At 41.9% G+C, this 19,351-nt stretch overlaps 3 protein-coding genes across 6 annotated transcripts; 2 read left to right on the forward strand and 1 right to left on the reverse strand.

Annotated features, from left to right (window-relative positions):
- The first annotated feature begins 15 nt into the window (after positions 1-15).
- On the forward strand, positions 16-6,911 carry LOC112571738 (RIB43A-like with coiled-coils protein 2). Its single transcript, XM_025250983.1, has 6 exons — positions 16-240; positions 626-707; positions 3,088-3,338; positions 4,027-4,239; positions 4,862-5,089; positions 5,499-6,911. Exons 1-6 carry the CDS (start codon positions 124-126, stop codon positions 5,745-5,747), a joined length of 1,140 nt encoding a protein of 379 aa, XP_025106768.1. The 5' UTR covers positions 16-123; the 3' UTR covers positions 5,748-6,911.
- A 923-nt stretch (positions 6,912-7,834) lies between these two features.
- LOC112572746 (glycoprotein-N-acetylgalactosamine 3-beta-galactosyltransferase 1-like) lies at positions 7,835-11,818 on the forward strand. Of its 4 annotated transcripts, none has more exons than XM_025252591.1 (7): positions 7,835-8,013; positions 8,760-8,963; positions 9,772-9,869; positions 10,116-10,152; positions 10,570-10,853; positions 11,007-11,183; positions 11,654-11,818. In XM_025252591.1, exons 2-7 carry the CDS (start codon positions 8,927-8,929, stop codon positions 11,693-11,695), a joined length of 675 nt encoding a protein of 224 aa, XP_025108376.1. In that variant the 5' UTR covers positions 7,835-8,013; positions 8,760-8,926; the 3' UTR covers positions 11,696-11,818. The 4 variants fall into 4 exon arrangements, with proteins under 4 accessions (XP_025108376.1, XP_025108373.1, XP_025108375.1 ...); XM_025252588.1 differs by having other exon boundaries at positions 7,848-8,013; positions 11,649-11,818; XM_025252590.1 differs by having other exon boundaries at positions 7,852-8,013; positions 9,772-9,870; positions 10,123-10,152; positions 11,649-11,818.
- A 1,483-nt stretch (positions 11,819-13,301) lies between these two features.
- Positions 13,302-15,891, reverse strand: LOC112572121 (glycoprotein-N-acetylgalactosamine 3-beta-galactosyltransferase 1-like). The gene is made up of 3 exons (XM_025251670.1): positions 15,811-15,891; positions 15,493-15,684; positions 13,302-15,345 (listed from the first exon to the last, which is right to left on the reverse strand). The coding sequence occupies exons 1-3, from the start codon at positions 15,889-15,891 to the stop codon at positions 15,178-15,180; spliced, it is 441 nt and encodes a 146-aa protein (XP_025107455.1). The 3' UTR covers positions 13,302-15,177.
- Between the last annotated feature and the right edge of the window lie 3,460 nt (positions 15,892-19,351).

Raw genomic sequence — 19,351 nt, forward strand, 5'->3', positions numbered from 1 at the left:
TAGGATTGAATGCTTGACGACAGGCAAAACTTGACGACGGCAACGCAGAGGCAAAGGAAGGACCAAGCTGCTGTGGTGATGTTAGTTGTTAGAGAAGATCAAGAAAATTAAAAATAGACAAAAATGTATAAGCTCGACCTACCCGTAGACTACAAGGAGGCGGCGGCTATCGAACGTCGTCGCCAGATGGAAGAGGAGAGGAAAAGTAGGATATTTAACGCCAAAACAAGGATTATTGGGGTATGTCCAGGAATGGGAATGGCGATTTCATCTGTTCATGTTTTTCTTTTCATTTCTGGGCTAGAACGTTACTTTAGTGTAAATTTTATCATATGTATACATGTCTCTTACAAAAATTTAGATGTTCACATACAGACTGCGTATTCGAGCGACTAACGCGTTCAAGATTTAAAAAAAATGTACATCCCCCAAAAAACACTATCTAAATAATGCATGCACACACATGGAAACAAATACACACAGACGTTTTTACAGACAAACTACACGTACTCCCTCTACATGCACAAACCAACAGGTATGCATTTTAATATATTTTACACAAATTATACCTGACCATTAAACATATACAAATCTGTCCCTTTATAAATACACACAATTCTTCCAGGTCGACAGACAGGCAATAGACCAGCAGATGTTTGACAAAAAGCAGCAAGAGGAGTTTGAGCAAAAACGCCATGAAGCTTTTGGTAAGTTACAAATATGCATGTATCAAGTGATTAATGTTCATCACTATATTTCATCATTTAATTCTGCTTTTTAACTGCAATTTCTTAGATTATTTTAAAAATAATTAGACCTTGCTATATACATATACATCCCTTGACTGATACCAATAGTTGAGCAGCTATGCTGGTGAATGCTGATCATCAGGGGATCACAGCTGGATAGACAGCAGCTGACAAATCTTGCCCTTGAAATATTTCTTGAAGAATGGTGAGCAGATCCTGCATGTTTACCAGCCAGGTCTTGCTTTGTCTGCCGTGGCATTGACCCACCTCCCCACTCTCCAAGGCATCCTGAGGAATGGTTTTAGATGGTGTCAAGCCAGGTCACACGGTCTTGGATGCCTGTATTCTCCTTTCTATCTAAGCAAACAGAGTCTGTGTTGCACATCTGTACAACAGGATGAGTACCTTCTTGTATAACCTTTACTTGGTGATAAACTAGGTGCTGTAGTTGTTCAGCCTGTCTATTTCTGCTGTTGTTGTTATGATCCTGATGAAAATGTCTGCCATGCAGCTGCTGCCTTTGAAAAGGGTAGCTTCAATATACTTAAAACTGTTTACCTCCTTGAGCTGATTTTAAATTGTTTTTGTTTTATCTGTCTATATATATATTTGTGCCTATACATTTAGACCATTTGTCAGCTGCTAAGATACTGTTGATCAACGAATTGATTGTGCTACGGGATCCTTTCCCACTCTGTTTGCAGGGTCAGGCTTAGCCATTTTCAATTCTGTATGAAATCCCAGACAATTGACAGTCACTGGACAATCCTGAAGTGCCTGTTCTCTTGTTTATCTCTGAAAAATAGTTACACCTTGGTACCACTCAAGAAGAGGCTCTGAAATGTCATTTAATCAATAGTACACTAAACTGTGTAGAAGTCTGGAAAAGGTCATCTGCTTGAGCCTGGGGCTATTTAACTTCCCTTGCCAACCTAGAAAGTGCTTATTATAAGAGGATGCTTGATTTATATAGGAAGGTAAGGAGAAGGAGAGCACATTAGGCTTTTGCATTCCACATGCCATGTTCTAGACATGGTAAACCATATGAGTTAACAGTCCCATAAGATCACTGGGATATTCTCTTTTAACTCCCTTTACTTTTGTCTTTTAAGAGAGCAGCTGCACTTCAAATGTTTTACTAAGTTTTTTTATTTATCACACACATACACACAATCCAAATGCTTTGACAGAATGCATGAGCATTACACAGAGATTTAAAAAAAAGGAAGTAAAAAAAAATTCAAGATTTTTTCAGAAAGGTCACAAGCCATGACATGTTATTAATACCATAAAAATTTGTAAGTTGGTTTAGGATTACCAAAGTGGGTGATGTTAGGAAGTTTGGGTTAGACATATCTAATAACCTTCGCAAAACAACCCCCATTTCTCATTTGAGGAAAAGTTTATAGCGCTACCAGTCATAGCAAAAACAGTTTTTTCCCCTCTGTATCCCTTTCATTTCTCTCTCTCTCTCGCAGCTAAGGAAAAGAGTGGCCGTCAGTGTGTAGGGGAAGTAATAAACCTACCAATTCTGAGTTCTTTCCCTTAGACCTCGAAAACGCTCCACTGACCCTTTTATGAAACAGCGCTCTTTGCTTTAATGTTCTGTCTTCATATTCTTGAACGTTTGTCCTAGCCATATATTTTACACCTGTGTACACCTGTAAAGATATTTGTAGTATTTTGTGGTTTCACAACCCCTTCATCACGAATCTAAGGCCGCGCTGTGCGAGACTTCTTGTCTAATTCCAGTCTGTTGAGGTGTTGTCTGAGTTCTGCAAGCAGCATCGGGTATAAACCTGCCTCTTCTCCGTTTTTAAACTGATTTTATGGAAACAATCTTTCTGATGTACTATTTTTATTTAGGATTATAATGCGTACATACTTTTGCATAATTTTCGTTATGCATCATAGCCATAAGCAGGGAACCTTCCTCAGTTGACGCAGCTTCTGAATTTGTACCTGATCTCGTAGAAGTCTGGGGAAGAATGAAAGATAGTGTGAGAGAGAGGGGGAGAGAGAGAGGGAGAGAGAGAGAGGAGATGAACAATAAACCATCCCAAAGTAAACGTGGTTTCTAACAACCGAAAGGTTTCAGGACTGCCTTTTGTTTGCTGTCTAAATGCGAAGGTGAATGACTTTAAATATCAAGTGAAAAGGTAAAAGATCGCATTAACTAAAAACTGACGATTGGAAAAATGTAGCTGCAGCAGTCAGGGACTACCTTTATTTTTTTTAACACTTAGTATACACTTTTGTTATGGACGCGTGTTTAAGTGAATGTTAGTGAAGGTGAATGAGAATCGCCACTATATTCAGGATTCTATTATTTCTTCAGCTGCCGACGCTGTCCGCAATGACCTCATCGCACAGATGCTGGAGCGGCGCCAGGCGGAGGACATCCGGGCCTTGAACCGTGCTGAGAACGAGTTCCGCGCCCTCCACCAGCAGCCGTCCTGTCGGCGGGAGTGGGACTTGTATGACCCGGATGCGCTGAAGAAGGACAAACCAGCGCGAGTGCATGACGATGACCCTCGGTGTGGTACTTCCTCTCTGCAGAAGTTCGACGGCGAAGATCTCAACAACAAGGTATTTAGGGGAAGTGCGAGATGGAGAGTCGTAAACAATGGTGGTAGCCTAAACTAACTTAATTTGTAGAAGGGTTAGTCTTCCCTTATGAGTGCTTTGAAAATCTTTGGAAATTCGTGGAGTCCGTTTGGCGCGCTTTGTTTGGTTTATGATCGAATACAAAAGAAGTCTAAAAGTTATTGGGGCAGCGTTGAAAAGAGATTGTGTTCAAATTTGAAAATTAGCCTTGTTGAAAACTATAAAATTTTAAAGGAGGTAGAATTTAAAAAGCATTGAGCTGGAAGGTAGGCGAGAAGAAGTTACTCATAGACTCCACAAAGGTATTAGAACTATTTCCTTTAGTTTGGGGTTGAGATGCTGTTTGGACCGGGACAGGGGTTGTTTCACTATGAGTTTAGAAAATAGTATCTTTAATTGAACTCAGAATAGTGATTTAAAAATAGTCCTCTATTCTAACCCCATAATCTTGACAGGCGAAATCATTTACATGTAGACGTGATTTTATTTCATCTAGGTTTTTATGTGTCACATTTTGCGCGTCGTGTATATTTATTCTTTGTTCTTTCTTTCTTTCCTTTTCTTTCTTTCCTTTCTTTCTTTCCTTCCATTTGAATAAGTAATGTCCGCAAACGAGCAAGCAATTTTTGAATCGGCCTGAACACAGCTCCTTCCCATGGACTGTTGGTAGGCCCGTACGAAGTACCAGCAGGAGCAGGCGCGACAGTGGCTGATGGAGCAGATGATCGAGAAGGAGCAGGCAAAGCAGAACCAGAACAAGGCCAACCGCCTGTACGAGCTCAAGATGCGCGAGCTGGATGAGCGAGCATGTCAGCTGGCTAAGGCCGAGGAGGAGTGTCGCCGCGCCATCGAGGCAGCCCGCAAGGATTTCAACGCAGCGCAGGTCTGTTGAAGTCACGTGGTTAGTTCTCCCTTCCCTTTTCTTTCATCATCATCATCATCATCCATCCATCCATCTGTGCTTGGAGAGATTGTTTGTAGACTAGCATGATCACCGGGAGTCGCACCTATCCATGGGAGTCCTGATGTATGTTTTTGGAGGTTGCTGAGCAGAAGCAAACAAGAGCCTAGCTGCACTGTTCGCTGCTAGCCTCCAGGTGTAACGCTCAGCAAAGTGCTTTTGACTCTTCCAAGCAAACTATTAGGTCTTATTCAGGTAGCATCTAGCGGCTTATTGTGCACCTGGTCAAAGGCAGCTAACGGACTTTGGCAGGTAACCTAAAAGTCGCCCCTTTGTACGTAAAAAACAAAAACACAAGAAGCCCACAATTTGTGGCGCTCCTTTCTGTACATTATTTAAGATACTGTAGCGTTATTGCTACCTTGGCGCCATGGCAACGGGCTGTACTTAAGATAGGATTTCAGGTTTATCCGTTGAACTCCCGACTCTTTGTTAATTTGAGCACAACGTGCCTCAGTTTTTTGCTACCGGCCCCGTCTACCTCCGGGATCTACTTCCCTTCTCCCCTCCTGCATCTAATGTTACGGCCTCGTCTTTTCATTAGGACCGAGAGCGGAAGGAGAAAGAGCGGTTAAAGAAGCAGCAGGAGCTGGACGACAACATGACAGAAATCGCCAACCACATCTACGGCGACATCCTGACGGAGAACCCATCGGTGGCCCACAGCGCGTGGGGACCCCATCGCGTCATCCCCGACCGGTGGAAGGGCATGACCCCAAGTCAGCTGGAGGACATCCGCAAAGCACAGGAGCGCCAGCGCCTTGAAAACGAGGTCAGTTTCCAATAGTCGTTGTTCTTGTTCATGATGGTGGTAGCATCAACATCGAGAAGTGTCTTCTTGGAATCGCTTGTTTCAGTTTTAGCTGTATGTGGGTTTTCTAAATATCTCTTCAATTTTTTGGGGCGGTGAAACTTGGTTTATAATATGGACATAAACAGTACAGGCAGTTACATTAGGAGAAAATGTTTACTTAATGGAGAACATATGGAGACCGGAACCCTTAAAAGCTGACAATTGAATAGGAAAATCAGTTTACATCCCTAAAGAAAAGTCTTCGTGGAAAACACAGCTGTCGTTTTAACTCAAAACGTTTCTGTCATCTAAACGAGAAAAAAAAAGATGTTCCACATGTTTGTTGAAACCTTAGCAGTGTCTTAGATGTGTTTTGTTGTGTACACAGCGCCTTCGCCAGGAGGAGGATCTCCGCAACAAGGAGTGGGACCGTCAGAGGGTGGCCAACGCCCGGGCAGCGCTGCTGCTGGAACGAGCGACAGAACGCAAACGACGGGAACTGGAGAAGCAGCAAGCAGACGAGAACCGCCGCCTGTCGCACGAGCAGCACGCGCACCAGGAATTCTTGGATAAAGAGGTGTACACCAACCCTCCCACCGCTGCCTACTTCATGCAGTTCAACACCACCACGCGATAAGGAGCGTCGTCCGCACGAGGCTGTCACTTGCTTAGACGCGAGAGTTCTTTCCACAACGCGCCACCTCCCATTAATGAATTTTTATTTATTTATTTTTAATCCTTTCCATTCGTCCAAGCAGAGAAGAAAAAAATAGTCTTGATGATTCTGTCGCAGAAGCAGGAAGGAAGATCCGGTTTTTTTTTAAGGCGATGAGACAGAAGGTCGACGAAAATTTTTGTGTCATCAAACTTTGATCATCTTGTGATGAGCCCTGGCGCTCTTTTTGCGACCAATCTGGGGAACAATACAGAACAGCTATAACCAATGTTAGGGGAAAAAAACAACATTTTTGAGCGTTTGACGTGACGTGAATAAGCGTTTCTTTCTTAGGATGCTGTTGATGTCAGGTGACACAGCACAATGGGTTGCTAAGACCGACGACACGCGAAGCCCGGAGTATTAACGCCCTTTCTTGTCTTGTATGAGCGCCAGCAGTCGTCGTAATGTGGAACTTCTCACCGCCTTGTCTGGTGAAGAACTGCCTTCAGAACAACGCCCCACCCAAGTTCATTAGCCTACCTGCAGCGAATACGCGAGAGCTCCCTTTGCCGCAACAGACTACTGTATAAAATTTTATAATTGTAACCCACCCAAATGCCGTATTAATTATATAAAGCAGGAATTAAAGGATAAAAGAGCGATATTATGAAATACGAAAAAAAAAATATTATTTACAACTGCGTGTTATTTTTTCTGAAATGGCGTCTTCATCATTTATTCTTTCCTTTAGGCTCGGTAAAGACCGATTCATTGAAAAACCAACTCAAATCCTTTTAGTGTAAGAGTTTTAAAGAATGAAGGATAATGAAACTGATGTGAAGAAAATGGGGGAGGCACTTTTTACAACTGGGGGAAAAAAATCGTGAATATTCGTTACTTGTACTTTCTGAGACTGCAATAAAAAAAAATTTCTTTTTCAAACGTACTGTGGTTACTGTATATTTTTACTCCCAAGCGTTTTCCTTATTCTGACACTTTTCAGGTGTCGAATGTGAAAGGTATGCGAACAAACTCACATTAAATCTCTAAGTGAGGAAATGTTGATAAGGAGAGAAATATATACATAATACATGTTTAGTCTTGCTAATTGTATATTAATCAATAAATATTGATTTTATGCAAGACTTGGAGTACTGCTTTGTTCAAAGTCCTTTACAATCATGTTTCTATTGATGCGTCCTCCCAACACCTGTATGTCTGTGGTCCTGACGCCAATCACCTGAGAGATCCACATAACACCAGTTTACACCTGAGGTTCTGATCGGTTTCAATGGTGAAAGTTAATTGATCATTAAGTGCACCATAGCTAGTGACTCGAACTAACGGCAATGCCACGTTTGCAAACAACGATGTAAACGTATTTTAATCAGTTTGTCTGTGACACAGCTGGAACCCATGTTTGTTAGAAGTGAAAGTTTTTGCACCGTGCTCTTAATTTTTTTTTTAATGAAAAAAGGAAATAAAAACGATTTTAAGTATTTGACCAGTGACTTTTGTTGAAATCCTCTGACCCATTGCCTTGTTGACGCAGTTGTGCTGTTGGCGTCTACGCATGCGTATCGGAGCTGGTGTGCGCACCAACACACACTCGTTCGTCTGCACTCTATAGACAGGTGAGACGAGAGGTGATAACATCCGCCGCACCCAGTCTGAGCACAAACATCTCACCAAACAAGTTCACTACTGCGGACATTCTTTTACCGAGTACGCACGACGCTGGAACGAGTGTCGAAGCCGACGACCTTTCAGGGCCCCTTGCATTAATTATTAATTGTAGTCATTTTATTCCCTTCCCCCTAATACATGTGTGATGTCACAGTTGTCACAGATTTGGGTACAACTGTTGGAGGTAGCAGTAGTGGTGAAACTTTTTCCCTTCTTGATGCCATTATTTTTCTTATTTAAAAAGAAACAATACCAACAACACAACAACTAACCAAGACCAGTCCTCCTCCACAGGCGTGGACCCTGGTACGTGACCCTGCCCCTCCTTTACCGTCAGGCCTGTGTGTGTGTGTCGAAAGTACTGGAGGGTGTGCTTACCTGCCGCAATTTGGGGTCGTCACGGTTCTGACCTTCACCTTGAGACATGACCCCGCCCGAGCTAACCTGTCAACCACGCTTTGTCGTGTGAAGTCTTACGACAAAACTTGACAGCGGAGGCCCATCTACATTAATCAGACATCCGACCGTGTGTGATAAACCTGATGTTGACCGTGTAAAGGTGAGTGGTACACACTTGTGACTCTCGTCACCGAATCACGTGTCGCACGCTGTGATTGTGTACATGTGTGTGTCGCAGTCCCAGGACCTCAGCCATATTTGGGTTGAAGGACCGCGAACGAAAAGTAAGGAATGTTGCTTGGCTGAGTGCGTGTAGGTAAAATAACATTTATTGTGATCGTCTGAGGTTACATCACACAACGGCCGTTCAGGGGACATAGGGGTAGATACGTCTCTGGGGGAGTAACCTGACTTGGTTCGCAGCGTTCTCTTCCCTGTTCGTCATATCTGTCTTGTTCTTCCTTTCTTACTCACCTTACTGTTAGTACAGGTGACACGATTTACCTGGGAGACGCGTCCAGAAGGACGGCGCGTACTTTAAAAATCGCAGTCTCCATATCAGTAATATCATTATTTTACCAACTTTTCCATTTTCTTCAGCAGTTATCTTTAAAACAATTTTTTTTTTAATGTCGATTCACCATTCTCATATCATATTTTCATCTTTGGTTTTGAGGACATGACATTCCGAAACATCTTTGAGACAGTTGAACGTTTTATTTAGGAGAGTTTGACAGTTCATGGTAAAGTAACGACAGACAGGTTGTCAGTAAGAGGACAACAGCAGGCAGACCCACTATTACCAGCAGACGCCTGCTTATTTCTAGAGAATTTATTTTTTGTCAGTTTGACCTGAGTACGGAGGTTCATTTCTTTATATCTCTTCTCACCTTTCTGAATAACCAGCTACATCTTGGAGCCGATGTAACGCAGCTGGATGGCGCCTTCGACCTTAGAAGCTTCCCGCGTGAGCACGTGGCACGTAGACGTCAGATGTCCCTGAAAATGTCACAGCGGTGCTAACAGAAGCTAACGAGTGCAATTGAGCTCCGGGTGAAGACGAAATTATCAAGATGATGTTGAGAAAAGTACTTCGTCCAGACTGCGTTGGTGAGTATTGACGACATGTCATAAACGACTTTGCTTTTTGTTCTACTTGTTAGTCGTTGCTGTCGTCATCTTCTCATTCTCCTCTTCCAGTGTAACACGTGTTGTCAGTACAGGCAGGTTTGGGTAGGGGTATCAGTACATTCAGGAGTGGGTGGCCTGGATACAGATCTCGTCTTTGCCCCGTTGTTGTCTGTGTGTCGCTTGTTTACATTTAGATAATGCTGTTGGTATACAGCCTATGTTAGCAGCACAACGATTCCTTTTCCTTTTCTGTTTTACTTGAATCCCTTTCTTAGTTTGAGTTATGTGAGGTGAGGAAGGGTTCCACTTGGAGTATTAAGAGTATTTTTTTCTTAATTGTGGAATAAATAAAACAGCGACTAGAACAAGGATCTAGTCAATAAAAGATTTAGAATTATGTGTGATGAGAAGTTTAACGAGACGTGTAAGGGGCGAGGTCCTTATTTACCTTGCTCTGTGAGCCTTAAAGGGGCCTTATAAGGTACTTCAAATTACAAAGGAGCGATGATCGTTTGTGGAAACCACACCAGTGATGTTGGTGGTGTAGACATGGTGTAGTCGAGACCTGATGGAGTAGGTGAGAAAATAGACAACAAACGTAGCCACCCCCAAACCTTTCACATACACACACTCGGGCAGCTAGCGAGAGATATAGGAAAAGGATATATCAATTTTTTTATCTCGTTTCTTAATATTTTCTTTTGCTTAACTACCTTTTATGGGTTTTTTTTCTTTTGGTTTGTTTGTTATTTCCTTTCTTCCTTTCTTTCTGTGTTGCTTACTTCAGGTTGGGCGTTTTCAGCAATAATTATTTGTGCACTGATGTGGACTTTATATAATCTACGCACCTTACCAGACTGCTGGGCAAAGCCTCGCCATCTCACAGGTATGTTACCTAACTATAAAACCAAACCCGAAAACAACACCGCCCACCCAAAATACACAAACGTCACCCCCACCACACACACACACAGACACACACAGAGCACACACTCGCACGCTTTTATGCTTTTGTTAGCGGTCGGAATAAAGAATTAATTGCGGTCTCGGTTTCACGAAGCCTTTCATCGTTGGGAGCAGGTGGACCGAGGGTTTTATGGGTGTGGGAGATCTTATACCGAACCTTTTCTCGTTGCAGACGTCGGGGGCAGCAGTGAGGACCCCACGAGTAAGTGAATTCTGGCTTTGCTCACGGCTCCCTTGTAAGGGAAAGCGAGGAGTAACTCGTAACAAGTGGATGTCGGGTGGATTTACTCATTTTAGCACGCTTACAGTCAAGAGTTTTAGGACCTCAGTCTCTATAACGAATGTATTTTAACAAAACTAAGCTTATCAGTCCATTTTCCTAACGGCCACACATCCCACAAAGCTAACGGTAGTGTGTGACGTCACCTAAGGACCACACAGCTTTGCACCCTGTAAGTTATCTGACATTTGTCGTCGTTTCACACCAAATCACCCCAAAATGGTTCCTTACTTTGTGTAAACTGTAGACGCTACCAGTGCTCACATCTTCCAGCTTTTCTGTTCTGTTAACTAACAAAAAAGTAGAAAAGAACAATCTAACCCCTAAATGCACGTGCAGTAATGGTGGACGACCAAGCCGCACGTGCTTTGCACCTACGAGTGCGTGTGCTGTGCTGGCTTCCGTCCACGAAAGCGAGGCTGGAGGGGGCGCTGAAGGCGGTGAACGAGACGTGGGGGCGGCGCTGTGACGGGAGGGTGTATTTCGTCAACACCGGGCACACGGCCAACGACGTCGTCGACGTGGGCGGACTGGACGGCTACGACTACCTGTCCAGCAAGTCGGCGGCGGCGCTCAAGTACCTGTATCACCATCATCTTCACCACTACGACTGGTTCATCAAGGTAGCGTAGTCACCTGCCACCGACTTAATTTGGTTGGGCGCCATGTTTTTACTTTCTGTTTTGTTTTTATTTTTAACTCGGCGTTTGAATTATCTTGTGAGTGAAAAATGCAAAATGTTGTCAAAGCTCATGTCTGTCTTCTCCTTTTCTCAGGGGGAGGATGATACCTACATTATCGTTGAAAACCTTAAACTTCTCCTGTCCCATTACAATGCCAGCTCACCTGTACATCTAGGCACCGGGTACTTCAATGACCACTTGCCAGGTGGCGCCTCCTACGTCCTCAGCAGAGAGGCGTTGAGGCGAGTGAACGAAGAAGGATATCGAAAGGTGAGTGTGACCTCAAGCAGCATAGTTTATCTAGATGAGTTACCACGGTTCCAACAAAAGATTCTTTGTAAACGAATTTATCAACAGGAAATGAAATAAACTGCAAAAAAAAAAAAAAAAAAAAAAAGCTGTATTCAAAGAAAGTCATTGCTGCGAGAAAAGACATTCAAGTGTCATTTTAACCATCCTGTCAGTTTTATAAAAATGTTGGTTCGAGATTTTAAAAAGGACTTTGAAGAGAGAAAGAACGAAAGAACTTATCTGCGAAGGAAATTACAACACTCATGCATAAAGCAGACGCGGGGGCGCACACTCTCTCTCTCACACACATACCACACAGAGACATAATCAAAATTATAAACATTAAATATAGTTGGATGTTAAAAGCACTTGCGGGTATATATACACATATATATGCACGCGTGTGTGTGTGTGCGTGCGCGTGCGCCTGTGCTGCTTCTACAGAACAGATGCCTGACAGACGGTGGTCACGAAGACAAGGAAGTCGCTAGGTGTCTCCAACTGTAGGGGTGGCTACCCATAATACACGTGACCGCTTCGGCCGTAACACGTTCCACCCGCTTAGTCCCAGGGAACACATCGTGGGGCCTGTACCTGAAGTACGAAGACAACAAATGGCGGTAAGCGCTGGCGCTTAAAGGTCTCCGCGGCTAAACAAATCCTTCATAAAGTTAAAAAATAATAACAAAATATTATTACATTCACTTGGTCATTGGTCTCGTGTTCCAGGGGCGGGACTGCTGCAGCCAGCTGACCATCAGCTTCCACAAGCTGGACCCAGAGCTGATGCGCGTGTTTGACCATCTGCTGTACAGAACCAGTGTGTACGGCAGGCTCCAGGATCTCTCAGCACTCAGTGGACTTATCTCCCCTGGGGTGGTGCGAGAGAGGGTGAGACCGCGGAATAAGAAGACAATGCATTCGAACAACGTTTAGACTGCCGTGGAATAAGACATTCGCAACAGATGCCACCAATTTCTTGTACATTGTTAACAATAGTGAGAGAAGAAGAAGAAAAAAACTGCAGCCAGAGTTCAAGGGAGGTAATGGTGAGGGGGAAGGTATTTGTACATTAAATAATATAATTTCAGATATTTAATAAAGAACCTCAGCACTATGGTTTGATCAATTTTTTTTTTTATTTAACTACAGATATCTAACAAGTATACCTTGATCGAGCTGTTCTCTAGCATAACGATCAATGTATTTCCTAGTACATAAGCACTGTTGCAGTGCAGAAAGGTCACTCGAGGTGAACACTGGAAGGGTGGGTGGTACACGACGCTAGCCCTTCTCCTTCTCTTTTTCCTTATCATTTAACAGGTTGGGTTTTTTTTTTTTTCGAAGATGACAGGTGAGAAAAAGGCGTCAGTGTACTAAGGAAAAAAAAACATTGCTTTCATCGCACTCTGTGTAAGTTACAACCAACGAGTCTGCTGTCTGCTGTACCCTGATAGCTTTTAAACATTTCACAAACGTTCACAAAGGGTTCTCGACCATTTGTAAACCTTTATAAAATGTTTAAATGCTATCTGGGTAGTTGTCGGCTGGCGAAATAAAGAGTCCGCTTAATATAGCCTGGAGTGTAGTTTTAATGAGGTAGATAAATAGAGGTAGCCCACTTGCAGCCATGGTAACGCCCCAAGTCTTCACTCGCAACTCACTTGGGCGTCGGTCGTGCAGACATTGATCCTCTGTGTACTTTCCTAGTTGCCGGTGCGAAGAAGAAAAGTGAGAGAAGAAGGAGGAGCCACACCCTTCCAAGCGATGACAGCATCAATAACCTGCAATGGCGCTTCAGTCACCTTTACGTGGAAAGAGTTTCCGCCATATTCTGTCAAAATAATGATGATGACGAAATGTGGTCGTCAGAATAATATTTTTTTTTATTACCACTGCACTCGGGGTATTTACTGTGTGCTACTGACTGTCCTGGAAGTCAAAAGTGTTCGAAGTTTGCATGACAGTCACAACCACCTTCTGTATATTTAATTTTCGGTTTACTATTCACTCACTCATTCGTTCAAACCTTTTTTGTTATTAAACCAGCATTTTTGATTAAACTATAAGCACCCCATCAATTGCTCTGTTGAATCATTTGGTTCCAGGTTTGTATTCACTATCAGATGCAATTTAACACATACACATATAACTACACAAATGTAGTAAACCCTGTGGATACCTGGGTAAGTGAAAACAACATCACCAGAAGAGTCCTCACTGTGTATTTGGCCAACATTAAAGCTTAAACTTTATTCTTTAACATATTTCCATGGTACATTACGGTAAAACCCACCGATCTGCGCACTGCCTTCCAACGACAGATGCACTAATGTATATACTGGTAAACTCGTCATTCAGACAAAAAGATAGACAATATGTTAAAAAGGCAAAAAGCAAAGAACATAATGAATTAAAAATGTTCTAAAAAATACATTCATCGGAGAAATGCATCAAAAAAAAGATTTAACATTCTGACTTGAATGTCAATCTACACCTCACTAGAAAGTGCTATTAAAATAAATTTCCCATATTTACAAAGTTTCAAAGATATGAATGTTAAGTTTTAGCATCAGACATGAAAAAGTGCTTGTAGTTTTTAATTGATAAGAGAATCCTGTGGGTATCATGCCCACCCGTATACAAACATCTGTTATATGAAGACCAAGCGAGACTGCGAGCACCTTTGTATGTGGACAATTTCTAAAGCTCGTCAACTGCTTCTGTTACTAGAAAGTCTAGCTATAAAAGAAAAAAAAAATTGTCGTTTGTCTGGAATTTTTTGGATTTTCGATCATCACATTTTAAGAACAAGCTTTCTTGCAAAGACATCAATCAGATCACAGGGAGCACAGGCTCAAAAACTTCACATAATCTGGTTTGTAGTGAAACTGATGCAGTAATTTTAAAAACGATTTTTGTCTTCTTTGATTAACTTCATAATGGATTTTTTGAAGTTTTGTTGCTGGTCTTCAGTATTTAAGTGGTTATAAAAACCAAAAACATAAAGAATTTGTTCTGATGGCTAAGAAAAATAAAGTTATTCTGCTAAACATAAAATACTCATTTTACACCTGTAAAACAATCACAAAGTAAACTCAATATATTAAATCTCTCAAATAATATTGCACAACATATTTCTCAGATTGTGTCCCCTTATAAACAAAATGATCGGATAGAAAAAATCTTCCCATTTCTTGGCACACACTTTAAAAAAAATGTTTTTCTCTAAATGCTCATTCAACCGCCAAGAGACATGGATTTAATTTCCTTTTTGGGAAATGCGTTATTTAAATAGTAATACTCGTCATCCTTTTATTATATTATTATTTTGTCCGATCTACATAACGGCAATTATAAGCTAAGATAACGCAGTACTAGGGGAAAATGAATGTGCTCTCTGGCAGTAATTTTTTTTTATCTATCTCAAAAAAAATTTTAGCTGGAAAAGGTGATTGACAGTAAATTTTGTATCTGTTAACAAAGTCTCCCCTGTAGGTTAGACTGCGATGACACAAATCTCTCGCAAGGTACATCCTGAAGGAAGATACACTGTATTTGTCCTGTCGAAGCGTGTAAGGTGCCATACAGTCAAACAGTGGGAGATTCAATCGTCTACACTTTGACAATCACATGGGGCACAAGCTGAGAACAGGGACACAACGGGTAGACGCAGTTTCCCAGCGTCAAAAATCCAAACATGACAGTGAAGATACTCTTGGAGTGGAGAAAATGGAGAGAAGTCCCACAAACATGGAGATGCACCACAACGTCGAGTCACGTAACGGCCAACCGTTTACTGATGGGCGTAGTGTCACTGCAACACCTGTAGCCACTCCACTCACCCATTGACACAGATATACAAGTGCATGCGCTCCCACGCACACACAAACACTTTTTTCACACAAACATACACACATGCTATTCATGATATGCACACACACACACACACACTAACAAACTACATTTCCTCTCATACCAAAGGTGGGATTGTTTTGGCTTCATAAAGTTTTTCCAGGAAGGCAAGGTCCGGCACTCGACCGAAGACGCTGACTCGGTAAAGAAGAAAGTCAAATATCCGAATGAGTTCTGGAGACATGTGATGAAAGCTGATGGTCAGTTCGCTGCAGCAGTTACGGCCCTGCAAATGACATCACAAGGGTGTCAACTTACAATCGTATGAAATATTTGAACTCTTAAACAGTCAAACCCATGCATATACCAGTAAAAGAAACCCTCTCAGAGGAAGAAAGAAAGAATAAATACATATATTTTAAAGTATACTTACCGAGACCATCAAGAAACGATCCTGAGGAATTTGATTGCTAGGAATCGGCCCATTTATGTGAACGCTGGGGGTTAAAGGATGAAATGACTCTCGGCCAAAAATGTCTACTGTGTTGTGCGAGTCAACACCGGCGGTGTGCAGACACTTGCCGACCTCCACGTCCTCGTGACCATTATCCTTTGTACACTTTTCCTGGATCAAGGGAAGAGAAACAAAGCGTCAATTTTCTTACAACTGCAAACCATTATCCACTTTAAATCATTTGCATAAAAGTATTCATTTATTTCATGTCCTCTTTTCCGCATAAAATTTACATACCTGGGCAGAATAGTAACAATAGATGGAGACACAGAAAAGAATGCCAAGACCAAACACCAAAGCAAATCCAGCCTTTGCCATACCAACAGAAATTTAGAAGTCTTAAATTTTAAAGAGGAGTACAAAATTAACAATTGACAGCCCTTTCGGTTTACTCTGTGGAAATGAGTGCTGGTAGGTAGCAAAAATTAGACAGAAGCTAGAGACTTTCAAAACCAAACGTCTGAGGAGAATGTTCAAGATATTTTGACAAACACAATTAGTAATGAAGAAATCCTTACAAGATCCAGCTGCACAAATAAAAAACCATAATCTAAAATGAAGATGGCAATGGCTAAGGATTGTGAGCTGAATGAAACCAGAGGCAACACCCAAAGTAGCCCTTTGTTGGACAGCTGATGGCAAGAGATGGTGGTCGGCCAAAAGAAGCATCAGTAGAGAGAGAGAGCTAACGGACCAGAAACTAACCTGAAAGTACATATCTATACTTGATGCTGACAGACAAAAATGAAGGTATCTAGTAGATCATGTACAACATATGCACGAAGAGGAGTAAGTTTACAGATAAGACACAAAGTTTAATAATCTTGTGTTCAGTGTCCTGGCTGAAGATAACACAGCGAGAAATCAAGTTTTAAAACATAGAACATAAACACATCATGATATCAAGTCTGAATAACACAAAACACACACACACACACACAGACATGACGAAATAAAGTCTGAAAACTCAGAACATACAAAATATATGACTCATGGAAGATCAACTTATACACTTAGGACTTTCAGGGTTTATGAAGTTGATGTGTCCCGTCACAGTTGAATAAACTTTTTCTTTACACTCTGTGGCATGTCCTATTTCTAAAGAAACTGAGAGCTCGGTCTAGCTTTTGCCAGTCTTTCAAGAGACCAGTGAGGCGTGAAAGAAATAAACTGCAGCAAAGGTTAAGAGCAAATCACTTTTTGGTGACTGCTCGGGCGAATGGGAGCCAGCTTTCACACACATTACTGTACCTTCGGGTTAAAATCGTCGGTTATTTTGGCAAGAAATATTGCATCGTCAGTCTTTAAACAGAACAAGACGTTTGACGGACGTGTTCGTTCCCATATTTTTCCATGGCCTCTTCAATGTATTTAAATATTTAGAGAACTTTTTAAACAAAATTTGTAAAAAAAAAATTGTCTTTATTTTTGTCCATGCAAGCGCTAAAGTATTCTTCACTACATTTTATTCTTTCACGTATTTAATTTTTCGATTTGATGTCGACTTGTCATGGCGCTAACGTACGGAGAGAGGCGTTTGTAAAACGTGTTGAGGTCCATGGGGACAAGAAGAGAATCAACAAAAGCGTGGAAAGTCAACAAAGCTTATCACGCTATCACACTAGCTGGTGGTAGTGTGGTTCCCGCCTTCAACCAAGCCATTGTGTGCAGCCTCTCTGCCCCGACCTGAATGTCAAACATACTTGGTGGATGCTTGCGAGTGCGTTAGTGATTGTGTTATGCAGGACGCTGCACTTCAATCCTGACCTCCATCGGAAAGTACAAGTTGTGTAGAGGATCCGGCCGACTCTGACCTATTGAATTCTTTTGCAAGAACACTTTATGGGACTCCGAATTTAATTCATCATTTGAAGTTGGTTCGTCGAAGAGATTTCTGTTTTGATTTGACATTATCTGTGTGTAATTACTTTCAAAATCCATTTTGTAGTCTGTCTCCGTGCCACAGCCAAGGTGTTCACCTGCCGACGCAGTTTTGCCGAGTGCTTTGTAAGCGGTTATCAGCCCAAGGCTTGGTGTCAAAGGACCAGCAACAGTATTCATATAGATAACCTCTGGCCAATTGTTTTGTGCTTTGGGGAAAGAGTGATTGTGTGTGAGTGTATTGCTAACCTCCACACCAGTATATCTAGTGATTTTGTTATCTGGTTGTCAGGTCGCACCCCTCCACTTGGCAAACTGATGTCCCAGCGTCGCTTGGTTGTTGACTCATTGTTTAACAGTCCTGAAGTTGGAGACGTTGGCAAATAAATCACATATTTATAGCACGTTGTGAGAAAACTTTAAATAGGTAATTAGATGAAACGAAATAATACAGTAAGTGATTTTCAAAACTTTAAGTATAAATAGTGAAGAAAAACTGTGGCTCAATGAAAACTTTCTTTACAATTAAAAAATATATATTTTGAAGTAGAGGTGTAAAAACGTGTAATTGTCGCAATGAACACGAATTGTGGGGAATGTGAAAGGAATCGGGAAATTGTTGCTGGGGTATGAGCAAGATTTCAGTAAATCACTGGACTAATGTAAAGTCTTTGTACTCACTCAAGTCCACAACAGAAATTTTCTTTGGCTCACAAAAAAACAACACTTAAGAAGTAAAGACAACGCATAACGAACTGATAATATAAAGGAGAAAAAACACACTTATAATGTGAATGGTTTCTATGACAGATATTAGTAATTAGTAACAGATTTGATAAATATTAACATAGACGATTAGTCCATCTTTCACAGCTTTGATCTCTTTTTACTTTTGTTACTGTCTGACCTCTTGAAGATTGGTGATGGCTGCCGCTATGGAGGACTTCTTGTACACATTCCTACGCGCCAGTGACATTTAAATATCAAATATCATCTGCCGGTAAAAAGCAACTGAACACTTGAGTTGGCATGTTAGTAGGTCAGCTACAATTTTCAGCGGCCTTCTTTTCTAACAGCATGTACAATAAGGTCAGACAGCGGTACCTGTCTCATGTCTATATTGCCAACCCGGCTGACATGCTAACCTGCCCTGTCTTGTTGACGAGGAGTGGCCGCACCAGGAGGCATATTCAAAGCAAGAATACTTTCAATAGGAGACCTGTACAGGACCACCAGCACCTAACAACAGACGTTAATAAAGCTGCAAAGCTTCCTCAGAAGGTGGGGTCTCTGCTGGGACTTTTTTGTACACATGGTGTACATGATGACTGATGACTTCAATCAATGAAGTGCTAAGGTACTTCAAGTTGACAGATCTTTTGAGTGACTGTGAGGTTAGTATCATATCTCCTACATCACCTAAGTTCAAAGATCATATCCTCTTTTTCTCCAGAGTTCAGGTCCAGAAAGCTGCGAACAAACTAGTCCTCCATCTCCCCAGCACGGTGTGTTCATCCGATGTGAATATAAAGCTCATTAGTGTACAGGACAAGGAGAACACGCACATCTCTTGGTGGGTCTTAAAGATCAGCTTTCTGATATAAGCATTCTATTCAGCGAGACAACCACTCAGTCATACGAGTCGGACCCGGCAATACTTTTGGGCGTAACTCTGGGACTTGCTTTCGGTTAACCGATCCATCACGAGCAACTTGATCCGACAAGCCAGACTGTGTTGGCTTTCACAGAGCAGGGTGGGCTACACACACCCCTCTCTAAACACCCTGTCACAGTTGACATGTTTTGTGTGTGCGTGTGTGTGTGTTGGGGGGGGGGGAATGTGTTCTCTCCTTACCTTTACTATTCCTTCATCGTGCAGCAGTCGCAGGGCTTCCCT

This window comes from Pomacea canaliculata, linkage group LG9 (assembly GCF_003073045.1).
Source record: "Pomacea canaliculata isolate SZHN2017 linkage group LG9, ASM307304v1, whole genome shotgun sequence".
Classification (NCBI taxonomy): domain Eukaryota; kingdom Metazoa; phylum Mollusca; class Gastropoda; order Architaenioglossa; family Ampullariidae; genus Pomacea; species Pomacea canaliculata.

Coding starts and splice junctions, on each gene's coding strand:
- LOC112571738 (XM_025250983.1), top strand. CDS start 124: ATGTATAAGCTCGACCTACCCGTAGACTACAAGGAGGCGGCGGCTATC. Junction 708..3,087: donor AAAACGCCATGAAGCTTTTG/GTAAGTTACAAA, acceptor TTATTTCTTCAG/CTGCCGACGCTGTCCGCAAT. Junction 3,339..4,026: donor GCGAAGATCTCAACAACAAG/GTATTTAGGGGA, acceptor GACTGTTGGTAG/GCCCGTACGAAGTACCAGCA.
- LOC112572746 (XM_025252588.1), top strand. CDS start 8,927: ATGATGTTGAGAAAAGTACTTCGTCCAGACTGCGTTG. Junction 9,870..10,115: donor CAAAGCCTCGCCATCTCACA/GGTATGTTACCT, acceptor GAACCTTTTCTC/GTTGCAGACGTCGGGGGCAG. Junction 10,153..10,569: donor CAGCAGTGAGGACCCCACGA/GTAAGTGAATTC, acceptor ATGCACGTGCAG/TAATGGTGGACGACCAAGCC.
- LOC112572121 (XM_025251670.1), bottom strand. CDS start 15,891: ATGGCAAAGGCTGGATTTGCTTTGGTGTTTGGTCTTGGCATTCTTTTC. Junction 15,685..15,810: donor ATTGTTACTATTCTGCCCAG/GTATGTAAATTT, acceptor CCCTTGATCCAG/GAAAAGTGTACAAAGGATAA. Junction 15,346..15,492: donor ATCGTTTCTTGATGGTCTCG/GTAAGTATACTT, acceptor TGTCATTTGCAG/GGCCGTAACTGCTGCAGCGA.